Source organism: Thunnus thynnus, chromosome 6 (genome assembly GCF_963924715.1).
Source record: "Thunnus thynnus chromosome 6, fThuThy2.1, whole genome shotgun sequence".
NCBI classification, from domain to species: domain Eukaryota; kingdom Metazoa; phylum Chordata; class Actinopteri; order Scombriformes; family Scombridae; genus Thunnus; species Thunnus thynnus.
This window is the reverse complement of record NC_089522.1, coordinates 13,395,320-13,413,459: the sequence shown is the minus strand read 5'-3', so window position 1 is coordinate 13,413,459 and position 18,140 is coordinate 13,395,320. Positions and strand designations below refer to the sequence as shown.

Genomic DNA, 18,140 nt, shown 5'->3' with positions numbered 1-18,140 from the left:
TTCAGCAGGAAAAATGGACCATCTGTGAGCTCTTCAGGCCACCAGCCAATGACTTTGTTTAGGACTCATTTTAATGGCAGTCGTGAACTGCATTATGAATCTTTGTTCAGCAGTCTTTTGCATTTGGTATTGAAAAGGCTTTTTTGTTCTTGTTGTTTTGTAAACATTTGTGTGTGGATGTGAAAATTGCTTCTTTAATGGAAAAAAAGGAAAATTTTTCAGCAGCTGTATGCTGTTAATGGCAGTGGCTTTTAAACAAATTAATGGAGTTGGAATAAATACATACTCATGCTCATTTTATTCTTACAAAGAATAAAAGCGGTGTAATGCTATGTGTATTCGTCCCAAACTGACACAGTATGCACGTTATGGTTCAGTGCATGCAGTCATATGAAGAATATACTACTGTGACCCAAACAATTACTGTCAAAATAGTTAGTAATAATCCAAAAAGAGTAATAATCTACTTATTCCAACATAAGGCTGTTGCAGTAATTGCAATATTGCAATACCGCACTATAGACGAGCCAGCTGTGGCGGATGGCAAGCAACCGCCACAACCCTGCTATATTCATGTTTTATCTTTTTTTCATGAGGCTAGGCCCTTCTTGTTTTACACTTCAGTGTGTATGTATTGAATGTTTGGCGGTTTGTTCGGTCCGGTCTGTCTCCGGTGGCTCCTCTGGTCCGGTGGCTCTGGAGGATCCGGTCCAATTGAAGAGTTTACCAACTTTTATGTAAACAGCGTCATGGCTCTTGTCAATCAGATGCATTTGTCTTTTTAACACGAGTTGTCGCTCATGGGGCTCCACAGAGTCTCCCGCGAGCCTCCAGCAGCTAGCATCCAGGCTAACAAGCTAACCTGGCACCCAGCCCTCATAACAGAGCCGGGCTCGGGGTGAGCTGACTGTGGGTCAGTGCTGATGCTTAGCAATTAAAAACACATCTGTATGAATATTTTGAATATCTGTATGAATATTTTGTCTTGGTTATATGTTAAAACTCTCCAGGGTCAACACGTGGCTTAGCATGCCAATTAACTTGCGAGGCAAAGTAGTTCTCCACCAATCATACAATCTAAAGGTGCGTCCAGCCAGAATCCATTTATAAATCCCAACTTTAAGGGGACTCGGCTGTAGGCCAATCTTGTTTCCTGCAACACAATTTAAAGTGTTTTCTGTTTTCGTCAGGTACTGCTGCTCCATTTGGCCTACTTATAATCAGACTAACATACCAAAATATGGCGCTAATACTGCATAGGCTGCATACTGTGCTGTCAGCCATGCTGAATCATCAAAGTGGAAATTCCCTCACCGTGACATGCGGAACAATAATTCTAAGGTGTGAGTTCCACCTGGAACATTTTGGTAGCATGCTCATGGATGCATGCTAGCTAGCTTAGCCAAGGTAGCCTGGTTACCGTGGTTACCATGTAGCGTCGCTGCCGTCAGAATGACAAATGAGAGACCCATAACACTGAGTGCAACTCTATTATTAAAATATGCTCCATTATCTCTGTAGTGAAACGATATTGCGTCCTTCTCCCCTCCCCGTGACAGTCGGCTTTTCACTCCACCTTTGAGTGAAGACGTTCAGAACAACGACAAACAAATTTGATTTCTGACGTGGTCAGACAGCACAGCGTGAAACCAGTTCTGAGAGGGAAAAATGTAGTTAAAAAGTATGAAAGTAAAAGTAGCGGTTTGGTCTCTCTGACTGATATATTATTATCTATGACATCATTAGATTATTAATAGTGAAGCATCAGTGTGTAGGCAGCATGTTACTGTTGTAGCTGCTGGAGGTGGAGCTAGTTTGAACTACTTTATATACAGTTAGACCATAAATCATCATAAACAGCTGTCAGCAGGTGTTCTGACTCCTTACAGGAAACAGAAAGCTTGTTTTCTTTTTCCACTGCAACACAACTAAACTGGTTCAGTAATAGTTTCCACTGCAACACAACTAAACTGGTTCAGTAATAGTTTCCACTGCAGCACAACTTGTGGTCAACGGGTTACAGTTCAGTACTTCAGAGATCAGGGTTCACATGCTTAATCCCTTGTGTGGTTAGGTGTAGGCAACAAAAACACTCTGTGACTCATACAACAGGTACATGTCATGGATTAACTCAGATTAGGACATTATAATTGTAAGTCAAACAAGTGTTTCTCCCCAGTGAAGAAAGGCAGAGATTATTTATTCATTACAGGTGCTGTCATACATGATTTTTGTGGCCATATTTTGGCAGCAGCAACTTCTACATTTCAGTAGTTGCAGGAAACTTCTCTCACTCTGACAGCTGCCTCTGTGCCTCTCTGCAGCTCTCTGTCCAGTATCATGTTGTGTTGCAGCTGACAGTGTAACATCACCTGTAGGCTATAATTTTCTCCTCTAATATCTCAGCAACTGTCACATCCCTTGACTGTCCTCTCCTCAAGGAGCGCTTTGCTTTAGAAAGATGTTTTTTAGCATCAAACTTCACATCAAATCATTCCATCTTTATTTCTGTCTCAGTGCAGAGCTGCTCTGATGACACATTGTTTGCAGCTGGACTCATATTTTCTAAATGTTTCAGGTCTCCTACTACTAACACTAAATTTGTTCTTTTCATCTTCTGATTTCTGAAAGCAGGGCTTGAAGTTGCACAGTGTTTTTGTGAATGAAACTCGCCTGCAAACAGAGCGGAACATGGAGCCTTATATGGCAATGTTAGGGGTGTGGATTATGCTAATGATCACATCTCACGAACACCCACCTCCTCATGAACAGGTGGCATTCATCAGCCTGAAACAAGCGATTTACAACAAGTTCAGGCAGTTAAGAGAGTTTGTTGAATCCCATGTAGGATTTTCTTATTTTCCTCTTATTACTTTGTGCAAGAACGAATATAAGAGACAAATATGAAAACATTCATGCATGAAGCCCATTCATCTGATATTACCATACTGCTTCATGTGAAAGTATATTTTATGGATTTCCATGAGTACATCGAGATATTGAAAAGTATTAATAGACCAGATTATGAATTTAGTTGTGGATATTTTCATGAGTTCTGTTTTTTAAAATGGATTTGAACAAAGTGGTTTGGAGGGGTAGCTGCTGTAGTCTTATTTCCAAAAATAAATAATAATAATAATAAAATAATAATAATAATAATAATGATAGAGTGAGATGATAGCATCCTGCTGAATCTACTTGAAATAGACTGAGAATTTCCTAACAGGACTGCCAAGACCGTCCCAGGATGGAACATTCGTTTTGAAATGTCATGAAATTTTGCTGATTACACTTTACCTCACGGCTTTTTTAAAACCGTGTTTGTGTTTGACGGTTAGGATGTGTGCTTGCGCACAAAATCCACTTCCATCATCTCTAACACAAACACAACCTTCACCACCCTCAGTGGATGGCGATCAGTGATATCCCACAACCAGATTCAAACCAACATAAAAGCATTTTTCTCTTTCGCCCATAAAACTGTGGGAGATCTTTGTTTCCTGCTTGTCTCACTTCAAAGGAGCATGTATCTTAATTCCCATCAAAGCCTGCAAACCTGTTTGTGTCTGAGATTAGCCTTGAGCCTTTACCACTGAGCAAGGGTCCATTTGGTGTTATGTCGTGCCCAAAAAAAAAAAAAGTCTCTCTGCCATCGCTGTCTGCATCTGCCTCACACTGACATTGGGAATGTGAGGCGGGAGGATGTGAGCAAGAGCTTAGCATGAATAGCACAAGAGATTAGAGAAATTGGGAGCGTTTGGATGAGCACACAGGATATTCCAATAACACACTTCCCCACCTCTAACCTCCCCACCCTTGTTAGACAGAATGGAAAACTTATCTGTGTGTCAGCAAACAGTGTTTACCCGGCTGCATCTGTGTATTTTATTTTTTGTCTGTCGTACATGCAGTGCTGACGGTGGCAAGGACAGCAGAGGCATCGATATCCACTCACTGGGAGCCTGTTTGTCGCTTGACATTAGTTGCTCGCTTCAGTGAAATGATTATAAATTCAGACAGTCTTTTAGGATAGAAAGATAATGAGAGGCCGGGGAAAGGAAAATGTGAAAATGAAACAAAAACAAGGCACAGTAAAAATGAGTAAAACAGTGAATATCTCCAGGCAGCGGCTTGAAAATGTGCAGTTATTTTCACGGGTGGACAGCGATGAAGTACATTTACTTATGTACTCATGTACTGTACCTAAGTACATTTTTTGACTGATCTGTACTTTACTTGAGTATTCATTTTTTCAATCACAGTGAACTACTCCTACACTGTCAGTCAAGTTCAAAGTGCTTTTTGAACAGTTCAGTTTGAACTTGGCGGTGGTAATGATGCCCACAGCAGATAAAGATGACGATTCCTCACCAGAGCACCCATGGCCATATCTGAAGTTCATGTTTCAGATTTTTGAAATGAAGAAAGATTGTTGTTGTTTTTTTGTCTTGCTTAAAGCAGTGATGCTGTTGGACAGTTATAAAGCCAAAAGTGTGTATCTTGGATTTTAAGGTAGGTTAGTTGTTTTATTTTTTATTTTCTGAGGAAGCTGCATCTACAGCAGTCCCACTGTGCCTGATACACACATGTGCATGGACACACACACATACACACACACACACACACTGCCAGAGCTGTGTCAGAACACTGCCATGCTGTTTAGTGGAGCTGGGGGGGCTCTGTTCTGTCCTTTTGTCAATGCAATCGTGTTTCTATAGGTTCTATAAGCTTTTTATTCTACAGCAAGCCAGTCAGTGCAATCAGTAGGTTGTTTCAGAGTCATTAGGTTCTGTTAATGCTTTGTGGCAACAATACAGCAGTGTGTTGACATTAAAAAGAAAATGTATTTTGAATACTTAAATATATTTACAAGTAAGTACTCCAGCACTTTAACTCAAGAAAAAATGTGATTGAACAACTTTCACTTGTATTGGAGTAATATTTGACCAGAAGTATCTTTACTTTGACTCAAGTAATGGAGTTGTGTACTTTGTCCACCACTTTGTCAAAATGTCTTGGATTTAGTCAGCCACTGGAATGTGATGTAAAAGTTTCGTGACATCTTCAGAGATCAGGAAGTGTAGTAGGTATCCATCACTAACACTTGGGAATTCAGCTGCTCAGGCTAACTCTGGGTGTTGTTGATGTCAAACTGGTGACCTTTTAGCTATACAAGTGTCTATCTAATCCCTCTGGGATAGACAGACAGTTGCCACTGCTCTCGGAGCTCTCTTTCTCCTATCCTCCAGCTGCTCGGCATTATCCATTTTCAGATAGTTTAAACAGTGAAGGAAGAGGAGGGCTGAGAATAAACAGATTAGTGCAGTGAACATAATTCTGTGTTTTCATAAGACTTGTGTCTGTTTTTTGTCTTGGATTGACCCACCCTGGTGGAATGAGCTCATAACTCTTCTCGTGTCACACAGTAACTTGTCCGGTCCCTCTTGTAGAAATGTTCCTTTATGCATGATGGAGATAGTGCACTTTTCATGGTATGAAACTGCTAATTGTTAATTCAATGTAAGAAACTTTGGCATGAAGCAGCAGGGCATCACTTTGCATTTGAGTCATCTGGGTTGTCTTGTTGAAAGAGTTAAGACTGTTGATTTCACCTTTCAAGATGGACTCTTCCTCATTAACAGACTAACTAAGACTAAGTGTTAATTTGATTCCTGACCTGTTATTGCCTCTTATATCCCCATTAATTACTTCAAACATCTTACTTTTTTCAAATTGCTTTTTTTCGGTCTGTTTAGCTGGACTTGGATGCCTTCATTAATAACATGGAAAAGCAGCTGGATAGAGGAGGAGCATTTAGCAGTTTCCAGGACACACTAATGTTTGGGAGTAGGTCTGAGAACTGTCTAGTTCTTATGTCACAAAACTGAGTTCATTCATGGTTTTGAAACAGTTAGTGCAATGAATTGCAACAGCATTTGCTGCGAAAGACTGACCTCAAATCCAGTGAGAGCATTTTTTTCAAGTGTGTAAACAATTATCGCATGTCCACCGAGTCCTAACCTTGGATGAAATTCTGAATAACAAAAACTTAAGTAAACATTTCCTGGAAATAGTGGGTTGTTTGGTTATAGTTATGACTCATACGAGAAAGATCACAATAGTTTCTGATCATTCTGATCCTGTCATCCTGCCAGATCCGTTGCCCAAACATAAACTTTCCATTTGTAGAACAAGCCTAAGGCCATGTTGAGGTGATTTCCTTTGGGTACTGTCTTCAGCTTGTACTCACAAGCAACAAGATGTTAGACTTTCTGCACAACAGTGGTCATAAATGACAGATCAGGTAAATATTATGATCTTATTGGGGGAACATCTCTCTAAAATATCTCTCTTTTCCTCAGTGCTCACCTCTCTTCCCATCCCTCCACCTCTGTATGTGTTTGTTATTAATGTGTACTGCCTGTTCTGACTCTGCAGAAAAAGACTTTTTCGCTGAGCCCCATTCTCCCCTAAGATGATCTTGATAAGAGATACCGTTCAACTACAAAAACTCAATTTCCTTACCCCTCTAGAGACATTAAACTATTTCCTTTTGCTTGAAAAAAAATAAAAGAAAGCAACCTAAGAATTCACATCAGCACTGCCCCGCATTACAACACCTTTTCCGCCTCATCGGCTGGCCTGTCCAGATGCTATCAGTGAGCAGGTGATTTTGGTGCAGCCCATAAGTTCTGCATTGCAGAGGCATAGTCTGAATCACTAAACACAGATTGTGGTGTAGGTATCTTTTCATTGTATTTAGATTATCTGTGCAGCAGCAACACTTACTTAGAGGCACAACCCTGACTGCTGAAAGCAGAAAGTACTATAACACATTCTTCTTTCTTGTGGTTGTTTTAGATTTGGATTCGTGTCATATTTGGATTGTAATAAATGTTCTCATACAAAGTCTGTAGTTACATTTTTTTCTTTTTTCTTTTTTTTTTTTTCAAAGATTGTGTTATAACACACTCAGGGTTGGTATTTCTGTGTGTCTTTTGGATGTTCCTCCTGTAGAAGTTTTCTTTCATGCAGTGATTAATTAATGAAGCTTATGTCGGGAAAGAAAAAGCTATATAACGTATCTCAGTGTGTGTCTACAGGAAAAAGTCATACTCCCGTCGTTTGGTTGACAGGTCTATGACAAAGTTAAGACATATAGAGAAATAATACTCTTGAACACGTCACCGTAAGTTTCAGTCAAGTCTTTTCTATAGACACCCCCTCGTTTTTTTTTTATCATGTCAGCCTTTCATTTATATACTTAACTACACCCACGCCTTGTCTATAAATGCTCTACAGTATGTTGCACATCATTTACACCTTGAACTGTCAAGTAATGGATTGAGAAAACAGGTTTGAAAGTGGTGAAAAAGAAGATTATTTCTTTAGCTGTGCTAAAAAAGGCTTAAAGAACCACTGCTACATCACAAGAAAAATCAACTTCATAAATACTAGTAATGGTGATTGTAGAAACATAACACACTGCCTCTTTTTTTAGAGGAAATTACAATAAAGTGAGGACCAAAACCTAAATTCTGATGTAAAAACACAATCTGCAGTCAAACTTTTGTCAGAAAACACTGACAAAAGTTGTAACAGTGAAAGGTTTTTAGTTTTTACTACCACAGCAGAATTCGGTTTCTATTGTTGCCAGGCAACAAAAACCATCCCAGTGTGTACGCAGTCTTGACTGTCATTGCTTAGCAACAAAATTCAGCCCCAGTAAGTAAGAAATTAAATCAGCGAGGCTTAAAAGCTACTGTATAGACTTACTGCAACTTTTTTGCATGACTGTAGTTGAATCCGGTGGCTTGGCTGCAAAAGGCCTGTTGTGTGGACGGACACTCGGCAGCAGCACAATGAAGAATGACTGCAGAGCGCTGATCCCACTCCCCACTGTCTCTATTCATATGGTAATCCGAACCCCTGGCACACCCACTAATTACTGATCCTCAGTCAGCCACTGGGTCCTGATTCACTCCACTGACCAGCAGACACATTCAGGACCCATGGGTCATTTATGTGATGCACACTCAGACATGGATCGAGGTCACAACACATGTTCATGTTTGGAGCTTAGTTCTCAATAAACCAGTACTTAGATGTTGAACTGTGAGTAGCCAAGGATGAAAATTTGAACCAACTACACAAAACAATCCCCAAAACATTTCTATGAGCATGTTGTTCGTTGTTCAGCTGCTGTTGGTTGGATTTTGGAGATGGATATCGACATTGAACAGATGGTAGACCCACTCATAAGAAAATAACAGAAGGCAACAGCAATCTTGACTTATGGTGATATATAGCTTTCTATCTAGTCTGAGGTGGTATGGACACCAGAGGAGATAGTAGATAAGTTCTTCATGCTTAGCTAAAGTTAAGGGAACTGAAATTAGATCTTGCCCGCCCCCCCACCACCACTGCCCATCTTCCAAAATCTCCAAACTATTTATCAGTCCTTGTCACTTTTATTTGTAGGCCCAGACAGAGCATGAACCCAAACAAACCAAATACAGCCAAGAAAACATTTCAGCCATGGCACCAAAATAGAATTGCTGTAGTACAACACACACAGTATAAGTTTTATAGTTTATGTGGAAGAGTAAAATGGAGCAAAACATAATTTTCAAGGTGAATTCCACAATTGGTTTGCAGGCTCTTTTACTTCCTGCATATACAACATGTCACATTGGAAATAAACTTCTGTAACACTGCAATGCTGTAAGATAATGTCAAGTAAACTATATATTACATATAAAACATACAAGTTATATAAAATATCAACATTTACCCTTCTTTACCCATGCACATGCATGCAGACAGATATCATTCAGGATATATGATATATAAATGAATAGATACAATAAATCCTCCGTCACACTTAGACACCAAAACATCTTAATTACCCAGAAGGGTCCAATAGACTTTTATGTCACCTGACAAGAGATGAATTTCATTAATAAACATCAAATGACTTTGGGATTATTAGCCCCCTGGTGTATGTGTGTATGTGTGAATGAGTGTATGTGTTTGTCTGTGCATGCCCTCCCCTGCGACTAATGTATCATATGCGGCATCAGGGTCGTCTATAAATAACAACATGATGTTCATTTACTGAGCAGGAGGGGTGACTCGTGTCTGGGCAGATGGATGAATGGGTGGAAGGGTGGAGTGTGTGTTGTTCTTCGTCTCCTTGCTTGCATACTGTAGCGGGCAGTCAGATAAGTTTTGTTTGAGACAACAGTGTGAACCTCAGTGTTTGGCCCACACACACACACCCTCGCAAAGCGCCTGGAGCCACGGTATCATTTTCTGGGCGTACACAGCAGTTGCTTGCTACTCTGCTTTTGTGCAGTGCAGTGGGTGATCAGCGTTTACCACATGCAGGATGCATCGGGGGTCCACGTTCACATAACCTCGGGAAACAACAACACAGCTGCACTGCTGAGTGAGTGGACATGCTTTGACAGCCAAATGTCGGACTATAGTTGACAAGTGCAGGATTGAGTTGGGTGTTGGGTGGGAACTTGCGCAGTTAATTCTAAGTAGTCATTCAACTAAAAAGTGGAGTGTCAAACTCTTTTCCTCGGCTGTGGGATTGGATACTGAGAGCATGAGAACTTCTTTTTTTCTGTGACACATTTTATAAAAGTTTTCCTCTGGAATTCAATGAAGCAGCAGTATTGTATACTGGGTTTAAGGCTCCTTCTCCGCTGAAGTGTCCTTTAGCCAGACACTTAATCCCTACCAGCTCCATGGATGATGATTTGTAGCTGACTGTGTGGTTTGTGGAAGGAAGGAATATCTGCTTCTTCTTGTTGAACACTGTGAACTTGGCTTCATGTCTTAAACCTGCATTAATTGATTTTTTTTTTGGGCCGACTGCGGGTAGCACAACAAGCTGTGATCACAACGTTGACATATTATTAGCAGACACCGTGCAACATTAGCATTAATTTGGAGTTGTGATTTTGGGTGTCTGGAAATTGTAAGTGCAATGTTCACTCTCTTTTTAGGTCTGTTGTGTTAGGTCTTCACCAAGGCTTTAGTAAAATATCTGGCTCTTTAGTAGCTAAAATTTCCACTATGTTCACTAGAAAGCTGCTAACTTTGCCAATATTCACCTCTTAGTGTCACAATTTGGGTTCAGAGTTGGGCACTCGTTTCAGGTTCTTGCTGTTGTGATCATTATTATCAATAATGATCACAACAGTGCACTGTGAGCCAATCCATTCACTTGTGCTCTTAGTCCACTGAGTTACAATAAGAAACATAACTGTCAGTTAAGCTATGATGGTCACTGTCTGACAGATGGAAAACATGCAGAGAAAAATGTGCCTGCAGCTTTTTTTCATCTAAAAAAAGTTAACTTGATTAATTTGGAAATAAAGTCTTCTGCCTGTATGAAAATATTGAAATGAAAGTGTAATTTACTGACCGCCGCCACTGGCTAAATGTCTTTTATACAACAGAAGTTGTACAGCGGGGCACTCTGTCTCTAGCAGCGTTGCACCCTCTCTGCTGCAACACTGCTACCAGTAAAACCCATCACTATCCCCGGCGCCGTACCGCCGCAGGGCTTTTGAAATGAAACAGACTGTAGAACGTTACAGAAGACTGTAGAAAGTTATTGTCTTCAACCACCCAGAGTTGGCTGGAAGTTTTGTAGCTGCAGTATGTGTCAGTTAGCCAGCTCATTTGTACTGTTAGTGCTGGAGTTTGGTTCTCCTCTCCGCTATTGTTAGTGTCTGGTCGATGGCGTATGAAGTATTCATAAAATGCTTCACTTTCATCTTGCAAAACTAATTATTAAGCTACTGAATCCAGACTACACTCAAAAACTTGGCTACTTTGAAGATGAACTACAAAATAACTCAAGTGTCTTAGTGCTACACTGTCTGTCTTCTTCCATCAACACAACATTATTAACGACATTCAAAAATTGTTTTTTAGAATCTGATTCTGAATCATAAAAGATAACAATTTACGATTCTTTTGTGAATCAATTTTTTTTTCTCCCACCCGTAACTACAAGCAACCATTTGCTCAGTACATAGTCATTTTTTTCTGTTGTTAATATAAAAATATTGATTAGCGCAGCTTTAAGTATTTCTGTACAACATTAAATATTCATGACTCAACATGTGATGTTAGGAAAATCTTACTTATCATTTTTAACTCCACTCACCAAACCCACTCACTCAGCCTCTCTTTCATCAGGACAACACACACTCCTAATAAAAGAGAAATCACATTTGACTGACATGGTTGTCTCCTTGGTAACATGAGCCAGTGAGAAGAGCACAGACAAAACAAAACACAAGTAGAGAAATCTCTCACATAAAATGACCAATATTGTTCGAAGTTTGGCAGAAGTGTGTATAGTAGATTTCAGGGGACATGCTCTCAGTGTCGGCTGTTTGTTCAATATTGCATACACGTACAAAATACTAAGATGGAGCATCGGATACTGTACTGGAGCTGTCTGATGCCTATTGGCAAACATATTCATTCTCCTCTGCAGTCTCGGTATCGAGCTGCTCTGGATTCATCATGAAGCTTTAATATCCTATAAACTTTTAGTGTCCGTCTGTCTCTTATTTGATTTCTGGGGAATATTTGACATTTGTAAGTAGTGTCATGCAGTACTTAAACTACAGTAAAAGCAACAGGTTTCCCACTCTGAGTGTACATATGTTCGACAGTATTCCTCTGTGGTGCTGCAGAGTGGACAAAGAAGCATTAATGTTTCATTCGCTGTGAATGATTAGCCTTATTTGTAAACAGGTGGCAGTCAGTGTGTCTGCTGCCTGTATTTGTAGACTTTTACTCTTCTGTGAAGAAAACAAAAGAGGGAGAGAAGCAGAGCATAATGTATGAGGGGTTATATAAGATATTTGTATTACATTGTTGATCACACACACACAGTGAAGATCTTTTTGAGGTGTGGCAAGACAGCCACAAGAGAAATGGTTTAATTCACCAGCTGGACTGGGAAAGTCCAGTTAGGAAAAAATGAGTGAGCAACATTCTCCTTTTCCCATCATGAGTCTTAGGAGGGGCGAGCACATTTGTTCTATAATTCCCCTGTGTGATTTTAAGTTTGAAAAATAAAAATAATAACCCCCAAATTATGGCTAAACATTTTTTATTTTATATTTTATTTTATTTCAGTAATGAGCATCCTTATGGTTTTGATCATTGTTCTCTAAGGCTTCAACCAAGAGGTTTTTTTTCTGACATTTTTCTGATTAATTGCAAATAAAATGTTTGAAATTATTGAAAAAATGCCTATCACAGTTTCCCAGAACCCGCAATGATGTTTTCAGCTCGCTTGCTGAAATTACATTCAATTTTCAATTATATGAAACTGAGAAAATCAGCAAATCCTCAAACCAGCAAATGTGGGATTTATGCTTGATAAACGACTTAAATCATTTTCTGTTGATTGACTAATTATTTAATAAACTAATCATTTCAACACTAGTGTGGTTTATGGACCTCACATTTTGTTGGAAACTGCAGTACACACTTGAGTGCATGCAAAAATATACATCTTCCTCAACTTAAAGCAAGACTACGTAACGTCTGCTGCCACGAATCAATCACTCGATATCACGCCGATATGTAACTATATCGTTATCAACAGAACTAAGATACATACTAGCCGCCACTGGACCGTATATCAATAAGTCAGTCAGTATTACGTTAGCTATTAACAACGACATTTTAGCACAGAGCTGCTGTGGGTTCAGATGTTGACATCATGGAAATAAGTTCAGCCAGAAACACAGCGAGGGATGAAGTCTGTTCCTCTTCAAATAGTCTCCCCTCACATTATAATAGTGCGTTACCCTCACTTCAAGGTAAAATAAGTTGTTTAGGCAACCTGTTAGAGCTGAAAATGCACTAAGAGCCTCTTCACCAAACATCATCATCGCTGTTTGTGCTTTTATTCTTCCTCTCTACAGTCTCTATATTGGATCTGCTAAACAAATATCTCCAAATCTTGTTTGTTTTTATTGAATAGCGCCGCTAACGAAGCTCCGCCAACTCTGTTATAAACACATTTCCTTTCCTGTAAGTTCTTCACAATAAAAAGCCTTCTGTTAGTTTGTCAGTGGAAAGCTTTTAATGTGAAACAGCAGCAGAAGGAAATGGAGTAACATCAAGGTAACAGGTGATTGTACCTGCTCAACCCAAGTTACATAGTGCAAGAACAAGGGTTCGGGGTGCGGATTGGGAAAGAAAGAGGGGCCGTTGTCCCTATTACAAGTCAGTGTACCATCAAAATGACTTTGAAGCTGTTATTTTAAGGTGAAATAGTCGCACAATGTTGCTTTAAACAAGTCTAGACAAACATTACAGCAGAGCCTTAAATGCACTTGTACTGCAGGAGGAATACTGTGATGAAAGCTTTGTTTGCATAACTATTATTGTTTTCTCTCCACAACTGTTTCTTTGTCAAACTAATGATTTCCTTCCCTTTGTCCATGAGTCCATGGAGGGAGGCGCACGCAGTGTACAGAGAGAAAAAGAGGAAAAGCTCGAGTGTTTCACTGAAGTCAGTTTTCACAGGCTTAGTGAGATTTGTTGTGTGACAGTTCAGTTAAACACACAATCCCAGAACCTTAGAGCAATATCTCCTGAAAACACTTGTGCCGAGGAGCTCTGACTTGCATGTGCTTATATGGTCTAGCTCACTCCCACCCACCCACCCCCCCGACTTTCTCTGCAAATGGTACAGTCCATTTAAAAAGGTGCCTGTCATCTCTCAATGCTCTGTGTCCTTTCAACAGTCAGCTGCGGGGAGCACATTTCACAGGGGCAGTGCTGACTCTCTAACACACATACACACACACACACACGCACATGCACGCACACACACACACATACACACTCTCATGCTGTTACGGAAACTCTCAGACACACACACACAAGCGCGCAGGCATGCTTGCACACTGACACACTCACATCACACATACACCAGCTTCCAAACACATACTCCCTCCAGCAGATACACATTTCCCCTGAGTCGGATGTCTCTCTTTAAGGGAAAGGACAAACTGCTTTGAGGATTTAACTTGGCTTTCTCATTTAAAAAAAAAAAAAAGGGAAGAAGAAAAGACAGACGAGGGAAAGAGGGATTTATTTGGGGACACCTTCCTTCACTGGAAATGGTCAACTTGTCAGCATGACACCTTGTCTGGATTCCCCTCTCTTCCTCAGGCAAAAATCCTGAAAATGATGGATGACAACAAGCAGTTGGCTCAACGCATAGATGGGGCCATTCAGTCGGCCAGCCAGGAGGTGACCAACCTGCGGTCAGAGCTGAGCGCCACAAGCCGCAGACTGACTGAGCTGGGGGCAACCGACTCCTCTGCCAGCATGCTCGAGACCCTCCAGCACAACCACAACGGTAAGAGATCAAACTGTGTGCTTAAGAAGCTGGGAACATGTGGAGGAGCATGAGTTAGGCTGCACACACACACACACACACACACACACTCTCTGATGCAGCTGTGTGTAGTCTCGCAGAGTACAGTATCTTTGTGTGTACATGTGTTCCCGCATGATGGATGGAAAAAGTCTGCGTTCATGCCTCTATCTATTGGAATAAGTGCATTTGACGGTCAGCGAGTGAGTGGATGAGTTGAACAAAAGAGGTGAGGGGTTTCTGCTGGCTTGTGTCCACTCTCAGTTCCCCCCCGAAATCCCCTCTCATGTTGAATAATTAACCTCCTGAACCTTTAAGAGGGAGGGGGGTGGGGGGGGGGGGAGTAGTGCTGCACTTTAGTAGGGGCAGAGTGGGTAAAGTTACAACCTCTTTTCTCTCTGTCACTCTGCCTGCCAGTTCATTCGGTTCTCCCTTAACTGGGCAACGGATCTGTGTCTCATGGGGAGGAAGGGAAAGGGGGCTGGTTTTAGGGTTGCCGTGGGTTACTGTTACCGAGAGCTGTTTGAATGGCTGCCCAGTCTGTAGAATGCTGTCCTCTGTGTGTGTTTGTGTGTGTGTGTGTGTGTGTGTGTGTGTGTGTGTGTGTGTGTGTGTGTGTGTGTGTTTGTGCCGCAGCTGCTCTGTTTGCCCTTTTCTACCTTTTTAAGACTCAGTTTGGCATATAGATAGGTAACAGATGTGTGTGTTTTTGTGTCTGTGTACATGAGTGAGCTGTCTGATAGGATACGTTCCATCTTGGCTTTGGCAGCACTCAGCTTTGAAACCACATATATCTGAGACACTTCCGAGATCAAGCTCAGGAAAAAAAAAAAAAAAGAAGGGGGGGAGTCTGCAGTATTTCCTCTCTCACATACACAAGGAAAAACTGTTGGCTAACTTTCCCTTTACAATGAGAGTCATTTAGTCCTCAGTTGACCTCTATTGCCTTTTTAAAGAGGAAAATGGTCAGCTGGTCAGGAACAGTTTGGTCATGTGTCAGCATTGTTTTCAATGGACTGCCCCTGTCGCTTTGTTTTGCGGTTATCTCTCCCTGCTTGTATGTGTGTGTGTGCGTGTGAGTGTGTATGTATGTATGTGTGTGCCTTGCGGTATCCCTTTAACCCAACATGCAGGCTCACACTCCTGCTGTTTCCATAGCAGTGTGTGTGCCAGTGTAAGTGACGACAAGCATTCCTCTGGGAGGGTTTGAGCACTGATGTCATTGTCCCTCGTAGCTGCTTCTCTGCTCAGCTCAAATGATGCCTGAGATGTGCATGTTCAGTTGGCGGAATCACATTCAACTCACAGAAATATCACATTAACACCACAGAGACTGCAGAGAAAGTCTTTTCAACCGGCCCTTTCTGACAATGTCCGTAATGTTTCTGAATAAATACACTTTTAGAGGCTGACACCTATCTGCTGATCTCTCTGTAGATGGGTTTTTTTTTTTGTCAGATGTAATTGTCCTGAAATACAGTACTAAGTGGTTCTGAGTGCCCCTTTTTCAACATCAAAAATGACACGCACACACGTCTTCTTGATGCATACGATTATGGTTGCTGAATCTCGTCTTTGTTTGGCCTGTATATCTTCCCACCGTCGTTGTGTCTCTGACAATGAGTCCTTTTTTGTTTTTTTTTTCTTTTTGCTTCACACCCACCTCTCGCTGTCTCTTCTCAACCCCCTTTCTATCCCCGTAGCTGTCCTTTACAAGCCCAGAGTGTATAATAGAAACAGCTGGGGATAGGAAGATTAGGTAATTTATCACCAGTGGCTGTGCTGGGAAGGGAGGTGTGTGCTAAGGGTCGCCGGTTCATTGCGCAGCCAGCATAGTGGGAGTCCTGAGGGAGGCTGAGTTGGGGGGTGCTACCTGGCACTTCGCTAACAGCAGCAGTAACCTTGCTGGCAGGCTGGCCTACGTTAATTGCGTTTTCTGCTGCCTGGGGGGTTTGCATTTGCATGTTGCATTCAACCCAGAAAGTGTAAAAGATATGAATAAATGGAAGTACTTAATGTATTATCTTTTTGTGATGGTCACACACACGAGCCAGCCTCCACATCTCTCCCTCAAACTATCTTACACCTTCTCTATCCTGTGAGCTCACTGGTATCCACATGTGGTTGTTCATGAGCTCCCTCCCCCCTGGACTTTAATGGACTACATTTAGCTTTGTTGTGGTGCTTTGAGGCTGCATAGAAATGGGGCTATATAGAAAAATGCTGAGCAGCCATAAAACTGGCCCAAAACTGCTGCCTGTGGTCCCAATTCATGCCGTTCTCATTTTCTGTTTTTGTATAGGAGCTCCACTCTGGACATCGGCAGGGTGAATGAGAAGCCCATTCAGTACTTATTCTGCCATATAGACTTTAAGCTGGAGGTATTTTTGAAGTGTCTACTTTTACAAAGTTTTCAGTAATGGTTTGGAAAGGAGTTTTTTATTCTCATTGCGTCAGATTTAGAATTTAAATGATTTTTATATCAAGTTTCATAGAGATGCATACAAAAACTCCTCTATGTGCACTCGATTTGTGTATGAAATGCACAGTCAAACCATAATTATGTATGCTAGATGCATTATGGTTACCTTGATTAAATCTTATGCAACCACCACAGGGCTGTTACAAAGTAACCACACAAACGTTTGTGCTGTTGTGCACATCAAACCTGCTGGTTTTGTCTTTGTATTCTAAACATTCTCCCACTTTGTGCAGTGCAAACCAGCAGGAGTGTGAGCGATAGAGACATCGTCAGGACGCATGCGGTAGAGGTCGGACTGTGGCTGCGACGAACAGCATGTTGTGGTGGAGCAGAATCATGACTGATCACAATTCTGTGTCGGTTAAATTTCACGGCGGTGTGATCAGCCAACCGACTTTGTTATGAAATGGGGTAAAATTCACAAATAGTGTAATTGTGGAAGTGACACTATTTGACATGCCGTATTTTACACTCGAATGTTACCAAAACATCTTAAACACAGTTATCGCCGGTTTGACATGGTCCACTTAGAAGCGTTTTGCAGAGCATTTAGACACATCTCACAGTCTTTACCAGAAGATTCAGGTTGCTCTGTTGTCATGGAGATGGCTCAGTTGTCATCAGGTGGTTATATAGTAAGTAAGTAGTATAGTAGTAAGTAGTAATCAGCATTTTAATCACTTTTCTAAAGCACCGCTCAAAATATTAAACCATTTATGAACTGGTTATATACCACCTTTCACTGCTTAATATTAGGACTTAAAGTGTGATGGTGTTTTAGACTTTACTTAGTCATATATCGAGTGCTTTAGACAGCATTTAGAGGTTATAAAATCTTTTGGTCAGCTATATTTTTGTGCTGTTTTACCCAGAGAAATGATGACAAGTAGAAGCAAGCAGTGCAAACTGCTGACCTACTGAATATATTCTGCCCAGTGTTGAGCAACTTTGTTTACTTAGCTTTAGTGCTCCTCCATTCTTTGTTGAATATCACTGATTTCTCTACAGTCTACTTTGGGTCTGAGTCTGAACAAATGCTGACGCTGTTATTGATGTGAGTTTTGGGATAAAACATTGGACATTTTCTGTTGCTGATTGTTTTCTAACCTCCTCTCATGAGGGATGATAATGTTTATTTATTCAGCATTCAAAGGTTATGAGAGAAGGTCAGTCCTATCGCGTATAATGACCCATCCACTCTTATTGTTGAGATCGAGA

General features: G+C 40.9%; 1 protein-coding gene across 7 annotated transcripts in view; it reads left to right on the top strand.

Moving 5' to 3' along the window:
* The window catches only part of kazna (kazrin, periplakin interacting protein a), a 181,763-nt gene that overhangs the window by 41,632 nt on the left and 121,991 nt on the right, over window positions 1-18,140 (top strand). For 6 of the 7 annotated variants that reach the window (XM_067591837.1, XM_067591838.1, XM_067591835.1 and 3 more), the window contains one exon: window positions 14,233-14,422. In XM_067591837.1, coding sequence (XP_067447938.1) covers window positions 14,233-14,422 — 190 coding nt within the window. Of the gene's footprint in view, window positions 1-13,788; window positions 14,423-18,140 lie in introns of those variants that run through there. The other variant, XM_067591841.1, reaches the window with a different exon arrangement.